At 40.4% G+C, this 11,148-nt stretch overlaps 1 protein-coding gene across 2 annotated transcripts in view; it reads right to left on the bottom strand.

Annotated features, from left to right (window-relative positions):
* The window catches only part of UBQLN1 (ubiquilin 1), a 53,321-nt gene extending 43,150 nt beyond the window's left edge, over window positions 1-10,171 (bottom strand). For both annotated transcript variants that reach the window (XM_021677962.2, XM_021677961.1), the window contains exon 1: window positions 9,715-10,171. In XM_021677962.2, the coding sequence (XP_021533637.1) occupies window positions 9,715-9,894 (180 nt within the window). In that variant the 5' untranslated portion in view covers window positions 9,895-10,171. The remainder of the gene's footprint in view (window positions 1-9,714) is intronic.
* Between the last annotated feature and the right edge of the window lie 977 nt (window positions 10,172-11,148).

Raw genomic sequence — 11,148 nt, forward strand, 5'->3', positions numbered from 1 at the left:
CTCAGTTGGTTAAGCGACTGCCTTCGGCTCAGGTCATGATCCTGGAGTCCCGGGATCGAGTCCCACGTCGGGCTCCCTGCTCAGCAGGGAGTCTGCCTCTCTCTCTGACCCTCCCCCCTCTCATGCTCTCTATCTCATTCTCTCTCTCAAATAAATAAATAAAATCTTTAAAAAATATATATATACTACATTCAAACATTTGCTATTTTAGTATTTTAAGTCACAAGTCTTTTAATCAGTTCCTCACTCAATATTGCTAATCTCCTGAAAAAAACCATACTCAATAAATCATCCTATGTAATAGTTCATCCAGTTATCACTCTCCAAATACCTGATGTCCAAGTAAACTTAATTAGTATCCTCATTAAAAAGCACTGCATAAATCTAACACAAAGATGTAGAGTATAAGACATAACTAGAGACATGAGCAGCTATATGGGAAAAGGGCACCTTCTTATAAATATAAAATTGAACACTCAGCCAGAAATGTTATACTGCATTAGCCATAAAATGTACTATTTTGAAAAAGACTTTCTATGATCTAAATCTGACAAAGAATAACAAACTAAATGTTTAATTATTCACATGCTAGGATACTATTCAAGCTTCCTTCTACTACAAAAAAATTAAGACTCAATTCACTGGCAAATAAAAGGGTGCAGGAGCAAGGAAACCAATACAAGTAGAGCATATAAACCCTGAGCCAGGTACTTTATACATATTATCTCATGAAATCCTCCATACAATCTAGTGAATCAGGTATTATATCACATGTTAAAAATGCTGCCAGTGAGGCTCAAAGGAGTAAAGCACCTTGCTCAAAAATCTCTCCAATCCCAATGTTCATGTTCTCTCCAAAATGCAGACCACATTTCAACATACTTAAATTAATATGCCAATACACACTTCCCCCTTTCTCAAAATCCTAACAAAACTTTTATGAATAATAAATAAATAATAGTGAAGTTAGTTCCACATATGCCAATACAGAAAGACCACAAACAAGTGAAAAGAGAGTAAAGCAAAGTGTAATGATCTATCTGCTTAACAAGAATAAACAGAAAATTACATATGGGTATATAAATAAAGACTTTTCTGAACAGAATCACCAGAAGAGTTTTAAAGGCTATAAAAATTTTTTACCAAAAATCATTATACCCAAGTCTCAACCCTAGAAATCTGTAGCAGCTGCTTAACCAGTAATAAATAAACCAAGCAGTCTAAGGTGGTATCAGTAAGAAATCAAACTAGCTCATGATGGCGTAAGTTTACCTGTAAAGACCAGAGTTCAGATCTTCTGGGGTAATGAAAATATTTTGCAAAGTACAGGCACACATATATACACTTTATCATACTTATGAGTGGAATGCTAACCCAAAACTTTTTGCATCAAACAGCAGATTTACAGAAGATACCAACTTTGGTCTCTAAAAAAATTCCAATCCTAATTTAATGAAATTTTCTTTTTTTAAACAGTGGAAGCTGCTCTTACAGAAAAACAACAGAAATAATGCCATTAGACACTTAATTAAACTAAACACAAACATCACATTTTTCTAAGTAAATCACAGTTAAAAATATCCCCCAAATAAGTACAAAATATTGCAAATAAATCTTTAAAACACTATTTGCTCACTCAATAAATACCTGCATTACACAACAGGTGCCAAGCACCATGGGATTAGGAGGTAAGCAAAACAGCCTTGCAAATTCAATATGGGATGGGAAAGATAAAGTACATATAATCACAAAATGGTATCACAAATTAGAATTGTTGAACTCATTTAGACTGGTGAGCCCAAACTCTGATAAACTAACATTTAAATAAATTAACATTTAAATAAACTTTAATCACTATACTGTACACCTGAAATTAATATTGTACTATATGCTAACTGGAATTTAAATAAAAACTTTAAAAAATATAAATAAACAAACTTTAAGGCTGAAAAACCCAGCCAAAGAAAAGTCAAGGCAGCCTGGAGTAGTGGTTAGATGTGGGCTCCAAAGTTAGTCACTGGATTTGAACCTAGGCTCCACTATTTAATGGGTATCTGAATTTGATCATGTTATTACCCTAAGTCTGTTTCTTCTTTTTCTTTTTTTTTTATAAGATTTGTTTATTTGAGAGCGAGCGAGCAGGGGGCAGGGACAGAGAGAGAGGAATCTCCCAAGCAGACTCCACACTAAGCACAGAGCCCAATGCAGGGCTCGATCTCATGACCCTGAGATCACTACCTGAGCTGAAACCAAGAGTCAGTCACTTAACTGAGTGAGCCACCCAGGTGCCTCTGTTTCTTCATTAAAAAAAAGGGTTAATAATGCTTTCATCATAAAGTTGTGAAACTTAAAAAAAAATAATGTATTACACCTTGATAAGTCTAGAATAAGTACTAGCTATTCTGTTACTGTCATTAGCAGCATCTGCAAAGGCCCAGAAAGGGAAAGAGCTCGTGAGTGATAGCTAGGGGAAAAGAAGACATACAAATGGCTAAAATGCAGTGAATAATAGAGGAGAGGTAAGTAAGGAGCAAGACATGAAGACTCTATTAACTGTGCTATGCAATTCAGAAGTCTATAGCCACACATGGTTAGTCGAAATTGAGATGTGTTGTAAGTATAAAATACACTCCAGATTTTGAAGACTTAGTATTTTAAAAGAAGGAAATACATCTCAACTTTTTATGTCTATTTACATGTTGAAATAACATTTAGGACATCCTGGGTTCAATAAAACATATTATTAAAATTACAATACCCAAAAGGTAGAACAATGCAGTGTCCATCATCCGATGAATGGATAACAAAATGTGGCAAATACATACAATAGAGTATTACTCAGTCTTAAAAAGGAAGGAAATTCTGACATCTGCTACAACATGGATGAAACATGAGGACATTGTATTAAGTGAAATCAGTCATAAAAGGACAAATACTTATGATTCCACTTCTATGAGATTTGTAGATTAGTCAAATTCAGAGAGAGGAAGTAGGATGCTTGTTGCCAGGGGCTGGTGGGAGGGGAATGGGGTTACTGTTTAATAGGTACAGTACCTCAGTTTTGCAAGATGAAAAGAATTCTAGAGATGGATGGTGGTAACGGATGCACAACAATGCAAATATATTTAATGCCACTGAACTGTACACTTAAGAATGGTTAAGATGGTAAATTTTATGTGTATTTTACAATTAAAAATTTTCACTTTTAAGTGAATATGAAAAAATTTAAATTCCGTATGCCTTGCATTAAATTTCTATTATATAGCACTGTATTTAAGCCATGATAAAATTTTCCAGTGAGAAGGGTTTTGAGCACCCATGTGACAGGATCTAGAACAGTAAGCTCTAATGCCCTAAGGCAGAAGTTAGCAAACTTTCTGTAAAGGGCTGAAGAATAAGTATTTTCAGTTCTGTGGGCCATATGGTTATTCTGAAAGCAGTCATAGATAATAATGTAAGTGAATGGACATGGTGGATTTGGCCCACTATCATTGGCTGACCCCTGCGTTAAGGCACTGTAATCAATGACTCCTACCAGCTGAGACTGCTAAATTTTCAGGAATTTTGTGAACCAGTTTAATATTGGTAGCTTAATATCTGCCATGGTTAAGTGTACACCATGAAAATCAGCAAACACTACAAAACAGTGCCATTCTTCCTGAAGAAGTGGTTGACAAACATTTACCAACACACCACCGACTATATTTACTTCTTTCCAATGCATTTAATTAGTTGTCAGGGCACTTGGGTGGCTCAGTCAGTTAAGCATCCCACTCTTGATTACGGCTCAGGTCCTGATCTCAGGGTCCGGAGATCCACCCCTGCAACAGGCTCTGTGCTCAGCGTGGAGTCTGCTTGAGATTGTCTCCCCTTTCCTCTCCCCCCCTTCTGTCCCCTCTCCCCACTCACGTGCATGTTCCTTCTCTCAAATAAATAAAATCTTAAAAAAATAAAAAATAAAATTATAGTAGTTGTGAACCATCTTTGAGAAAAATGGATAGTCATTCAACAGTCATTCTGTGTTCTGTGGTTCAGAGGAAGATGACCAGCTAAGAACGGCTGTTCTAGAAGAATTATGTTCCAGCAACCAGAAACAAGTGAACATCTGAAGCACTCAAGAGCTGTGGAGAATGATAACCTAAGGGGAGAGCAATTTAAGACAAGCTGTGAGAAGGGCAGGAAGCCATGAGATAATGTATATACTGCACCCAATGAAGGTTTAATAAGTGGCAGTTATTATTAAATACATATTATTGTGCGTAATGGTTTAGATTCACCTGTAAACAAGTATTTACTGAACCCATACTGTGTGCTATGCTTTGGTAACACAATGGTGAACAAAGATCGTCTTTAGCAGAAGAAATAATCATTAATCAAATAACCACATGAACACTGAATTTAAATTGTGATGAATTATGACCAAAAAACAGAGTGCTGTGAGAAAATACAACAGGGAATCCCAATCTAGTCTAGACAATCAGGGATACTTTTCTGAGAAAGTGACCTTTTCACTGATTTAAGGTATGGGTGGAAACAGGCAGAGTAGGAGACATTCCAGGTAGCGCGAACAAATTGCAAAGAAGTCCTGAGGCAGGAAAAAAAAATCTAACAACAGGTCAAGGAACTAAAAAGTCAATATGGCAAGAGTAAGTGACCAAGGAGGAAAGAACACATCAGAATGGAGAGGTAGGCAGGAGCTGTAAGCACGTATGTAAGTCTAAGATCTGTGGGGAGCTATTAGTTTTAAGTAGAGGATAACATGATCTTGATTAACATTTTTCAGAGATTGCTGTAGGAATGAATGTTGGCGGGGGGAGTGAGGTGGGGAGACTCACCAGCAAGCTCCTATAGTTTTCAGGCAAGAGACAATGGCAACTTAATGGAATCAATCCTCAATCTTAGAAGTACCTACTTAATCTATTAAATACTCGAGCAATTTTTGGTCTTAGGACACCACTCTTATAAATTTGAAGCCCGAGTTTTTGTTTATGAACATATTTATATCTACTGATGTTTGCTATATTAAAAATTAAAACTGAGGCATCTTTAAAAAAATTCATTTAAAAATAAACTCATACATGTTAATATAAATAACATTCTTATGAAAAGTAACTATATTTCCCCAGTGTGAAGAGTAGCATTGTTTTAAATTTTTGCAAATCACTTCAGTCTAATAGAAGACAGCTGGATTTTCACATCTGTTGCGATATCCCACATCTTACAGCGTCCAAGAAAGTGTGCTATTGATTTTTGAAAGAATTAGAGTGAAAAACACAACAGAATTATTGTGAAAATAGTTTTGATCTCACGGTCCTCCTAAAAGGGGTTTGGGCACCAACCCCCGACCACACTGAGTCATGTAATCACAATGAGATGCACTTCACAGTAACTAGGATGGCAATAATCAAAGACAAACAATAACAAATGTTCCAGGGAATGCAGAGTAATTGGAATCCTCCTGCACTGCTAGTGGGAATATAAAATGGTGCAGTCACTTTGGAAAATAGTTTGGCAGTTCCTCAAAAAGTTAAACACAGAGCTACCACATGATCCAACATTTCCACTCACAGGTACACACTCAAAAGAAATACAAAAGCATATGTCCACACAAAAATTTTTGAGTTATTCACAGAGACATTATTCAGACTGGTCAAAAAGAAACAACCCAAATGATCAATAGCTGATGAATGGAGAAATAAAATGAGAAATACATCCATCCAATTGGATATTATTCAGCAATAAAAAGAACTGATCCATACTACAACAACACAGATGAACCTTTAAAACATTACACTAAGTGAAAGAACCCAGTCACAGGTTTTCAAAATCTTTACACTTTCAGCACATTTCAAATCAATCCAACTGGGGCGCCTGGGTGGCTCAGTCGTTAGGCGTCTGCCTTTGGCTCGGGTCATGATCCCAGGGTCCTGGAATCGAGACCCACCCACATCGGGCTCCCTGCTCAGCGGGGAGTCTGCTTCTCCCTCTCCCACTCCCCCTGCTTGTGTTCCCGTCTCTCTCTGTCAAATAAATAAAATCTTAAAAAAAAAAAAAATCAATCCAACCACATTTTAAGTATTTAATAGTTGATGTGGCTGGTAGTACCAAAGTGGACAGTGCTTTTCTAGATCTATCATAAAGTATAATGTTAAATGGTGTTTGTGTTAACGATCCTGACACACAGCAATTTCCCTTAGCAAGAAAAGGCTCAAATCTATGCAGTACAGTATTTATGTTATGTCTAAGTATATTAATACTTCTCTAAAAGTTTTAAGCAATGAAAATGTTTTCTGAAATTAGAATATATGTTGCCTGAATATTTCAGGTAACTGTAATCCAAATCTTACACTATAACCTAGAGAGCTATAAAATCCCAGAACAAGCTAATTAGATGTTACCTGGAAGCTCCCTTCCATTCTCTGCACTAATTTTAATGAATGACTTGACACACTACACCCCCACCCCCACCCCACTTTGGACTTCATCTCCCTTCTTGACACTTGGAAGTCCTCAAACTGTTTCCCATAGTACGATAATGAATAATTAATAGGAAAAAAAAGTCTCCTACACAGGGACCCTGTGCCAATACACACAACTTATCTATTTTTTTAATCTACTTACTTATATTACGAAAACCCCTATTTACAAAACCACCTCGAAACACACATGGTTAAGTTTATATTCTAACTACCCTTAACTAGAAATTTAAACATTACTCAATTGACTGCTCAATGAAAAGTAAATTTCACTTTAACTTCAAAAAAAAGTGTTATTATTATCAACCCCAAACAAGTAACACTAATACCAACTGGATTAAGGTATCCTGTTTGTGCCTATTAGTTATATACACTCAAACAGAACCTGAGAATAAAATAAGAAAATTAGTTACCACCTTACAACATATTTTAGAACTGACCCAGAAAGTTTAATATAATTTATTCATATAAATACTATTTCAGTATGTAAGAGAATTTACATTATACAGAAACACTGAAAGAGATTCTAAACTGTAGAATATAGAACTTGCCTGATAGAAAGCCTAAGCCTTCAATATTTTCTTTTTCTAAGTCTTTTGCCTACCATACCCTCTTTATCTCTAAAATTAGATAAAAATTTTCAGGACCAAATATTTTCCAATTTTTTACTAAGCATTTTTACAGAACATGGAATCTTAATGTCATTAAATATATTTTAATGACAAATTTTACTCGGTAACAAATAGTTTAAGTCTATCAAACCCTTTAAGAAAAATTTACATTACAAAATGACATACTTTCTTGTGCTTCAAGTAGAATTTACAAATCATCTGAAAACTGCTTTTCTTATACTCACACATTTTTCCTGTACGTGTTTCCCTTAAGAGACCCCACAGATAGTTAACTTGTCTTCAGGTTCTTGGTGCAGTGTTACATGTTTTTTTAATCATGTTTTCTGCTTCAATAGAAAGCATTTTTCAGAATAAAAATTCAACTGCCATCAGAATAAGCTGCTTTGAAAAAGCTTTAATTTAACCAATTTACTTTGATTACAGAAGAGTGAGATTAAAACTTCCACAGACTTTAAAATTCTAATGTCACCATCACAAAAAGTAAAAAAAAACCCTCACAGACAGAACACCATAAAATGACTTACGTGAATTTTTCTACTTATAAAATATTGACTCTTTCTTCCTAATCTTTTACATTAAAGTGCTGAAAAGCAGGTAGGAAAGTAGAGACCTGAACTAGGAATCCTAGAAAGAAGACCCAAGGGCTTCAAAAGCTAATATGGCTACACATACACTAGAAGAGCTAAAATGAAAAAGACTGACACTATCAAATGCTAGCAGGGATTTGGAGCAACAGGAACTCCCAAGCACCTTTGGTGGAACTGTAGGATGTTAGAACTCTTCAAAAACATAGTTTCTTATAAAACTGAGCCCATAGCTATCCTACCACCCAGTCATTCCACTTCCAAGTATTTAACAGGAGAAACACATCTGTCCAACAAAAAAAATTTGTACAAGAGGGTTCATAGCAACGAACTGCAAGACCAGGTGGCCCTCAACAGGAGAGTGCATTAATTATGGCATAGTCACACAGTGGAAAACACAGCAATAAGAAGAAATTACTGGTATACACAAGAAAGAATCTCAAAAACATTACGCTGAGTAAAAAAACCTTACCGAAGAGAGTACATACTATATAACCCCACTTATGTGAAGTTCTAGAACAGGCAAAACTAATGGTGAAAAAAAATCAAATCAATGGTGGATGGAGGGGAGTGGGACTGAACGAACTAGGAAAGGCCAAGAGAGAACTTTCTAGTCAACTATAAAGTTCTACATCTTGATAAAGCTTTTGGATCATACAGGTGCATGTATTTGTGAAAAACATTTAATGGTATTTGCAACTTACTCTGAAATGCCTCCAAAAAACAAAAGGAACCAATACGTGATTAGTTGTGTGATAGAGCAAATACAGCAAAATGTCAATTGTAGATCATGCACATGTGAATATTCACTGTACCATTCTTTCAACTTTCCTGTATGTTGGGAAACATAAAAATGTTAAAGGAAATTTTTATATAATTGAGGACATCCCCCCCCACCACCAAAAGGTGATTCAGTAAGTGGTAAAAGTTTCTCACTTGATGGTACACTCTATTTAATGCTTCACAAAACACACCACCTTTCAGAACTATATAAACCAATACTCCATTTACTGTTCCTGAGGAAACTCACATGTACATCTCAGGAACTGTTTCCTCATAGACTTCACATTATTTTAGATCGTCAGAAATCAATTCAACAATTATGAAAAATATCCTGGGATGTACATTCAACAATAAGCTAAAGCAAATTTGCTGAATTCTTCAAGCTTTTTAATTTAACAGCCAAGTTTGTATATCTGAACAGATTTTAAGTAGTAAGTTACTTGGTAATATTCTCCATTAACTCAAATTTTGTTCTCTTTTATTCGATTGCAACTGCTAATATCTGCAAAACGTGGCTACCATCCCTCCAAAATCAAACAAAAACCTTCCCAATGACTGACACCTAAGGAAGGGATGAGCAATAAATATACTGAAAAGAAAACAGCAAGTCATCAATGAAAAGTCATCCACCTTTCTCCTTAAGCCTAGTATTATTAACATGTGGCTGAAAACAATTTCTACGTCATGGTTAATTTTTTCTTGAAGACTGGAAGGCAGGACAAAATTCAGCAATCAAAACGCAAAACTAAATGTACACGTGCTCCTCGCCCCAAAATCTACCTTAATCCCCAGGCAGGTAAAACAATGAGCACCCCCCCCCCTTTTTTTTAATTCATGAGACAAAACCGCAGAGGAGGCTAAAGCGAACCCTCGCCCCAGCCCAGCCTCCACCCCGCCCGGAGCGCGGCGGTGGTCCCTTTCCTTTGTGAGGAGCCGGAGGGAGGCGGCGAGGGGCGGGGAGCTGGGGGAGGAGGCTGGTGGTCGGCCGACGCGGGAGCAGGAGGAGGGCGCGGAGGGAAGCGGCGTCCGCGCGTCCCACAAACAGGCCGCGGGGCCCCGCCACAAGCCTCTGCGGTGTCCCAAGGAGCACACCCACAACTTGGGTATGATCTAATTCGAAAAGAGACCCGCGAGAAGTGCCCAGGGCACCTCGGGGGACGATCCCCTCCCAGACCCTTCCAAAACCGTCTCCTCCTGCCGCCACCCCCACCGCGGGCCCCAGGCCAGGGCGGCCCTCACCTGCTGGACGGAGCTATTCTCGGGCACAGCGAACTCCTCCTTCTCCTTCGGGGTCTTCACGGTGACTTTCATGATCTTGGGCTCCGCAGAGGCAGCGGCCGCGGGGGCGCCGGCACCTTCGGCCGCGGCGGCGCTGTCCTGGGAGCTCGGAGGGCCGCCGCTTTCACCACTCTCGGCCATGGCGGCGGCGGCGGTGACTCAGGCGCGCAGGAGGGAGCGGGCGAGCGAGGGGGAGCCAGCAGACGGCAGAGCCGGCCGGCCCGGGCAGCGGAGAATGCGGGGCACGCCGCCTCAGTGACAACGGGTGCAAGGCCGCCCTGGCAGGCGAGGGGCCGCGGAGCTCGGTGTGGGCTCCGGCGCAGGTCCGCGTCGGGCGTTCGGCAGCCGCCGTGTGTTCAGACGCCGCTCGGTCGCAGCGACATCCGCAGCCGCCGCCGCTCTTCCTCCTCCCCGCCCCTCCCCCCACGTCCCTGGGCCAGCGCCGCGCAGGGCACGCCGGGTAACTCGGCTGGCGGCGTCGCCGAGTCATGCCTGGCCGGCCCCGCTGCCACCTCCGGCTGCCTTTCTTTCCCTCTCCCGCTCCATTCCTCAGAGGGTAGGCGCAGCCAGAGTGGAGGACTAAAAGCAAAACGGGATGGGAGAAATCAGTTCATTTCACTTCATCCCCCAGCCAAAAAATAAATTAGGGGGTTCTGGGAGGCGCTCCGTAACGGCGCCATGTGATGACCTCACGGCTAGCGAAATTACTAGAAAGGGGGCTCGACCACTGGGCGCTGCAGCCGCGGATGCGCCTGCGCGCTGGTGGTTCGGGTCGCGTCCCCCGCCCCCTGCAGACCCCGCGTTGGCGGTGCGCAGCCCCTCCGTGCCCTCACGCCCGCCTCGCCTGGCCGCTGCGCGCACCCAGGACCCCAGCGGGAGGGCAGTGAAAATGCTGGCGAGTTGTGCTATCGTTTTAACATCCTTCCATTTGCCTACTTGTAGGATTTTAAATGCTTGATCTTACTGCCCGGTGCGCGGGAGTTGGAAGCTAAGTTAATGGAGGAACGGTCTTCATCATAACGAAAGGAAAATGGGCCGCAGCCACCCTGCGCAATCCCGCGGAGTCATTGCTCCATGGCCACGGCGTCCCGCCCTCGGGCCAGCCCAGTTTGGTCTGGCGATCAGGCCACCTCTGTTGACCGTGGCCTCTCTTTCCGCTCTGACAGCCCTGCGCGGGCGCCCTGAATTCTCTGAACACTGGCCCTCAAGATATGTGGGGCAGAAGCAGGGTGCCCAAGGACAGCCCACCCTTCTGGGGTAGTTTAATGTAGCTGAGGTGTTCATTTTATAGTCTATCAAATTAATTTATTGCTGCAGTTCAGACTTCAGTAGTTGTTCAAAAGTCATTTTCAGTAGAGTATGGGTACAAATAAGAAATGTTAATTATTTTTCCCC

This window comes from Neomonachus schauinslandi, chromosome 13, assembly GCF_002201575.2.
Source record: "Neomonachus schauinslandi chromosome 13, ASM220157v2, whole genome shotgun sequence".
Taxonomy (NCBI): domain Eukaryota; kingdom Metazoa; phylum Chordata; class Mammalia; order Carnivora; family Phocidae; genus Neomonachus; species Neomonachus schauinslandi.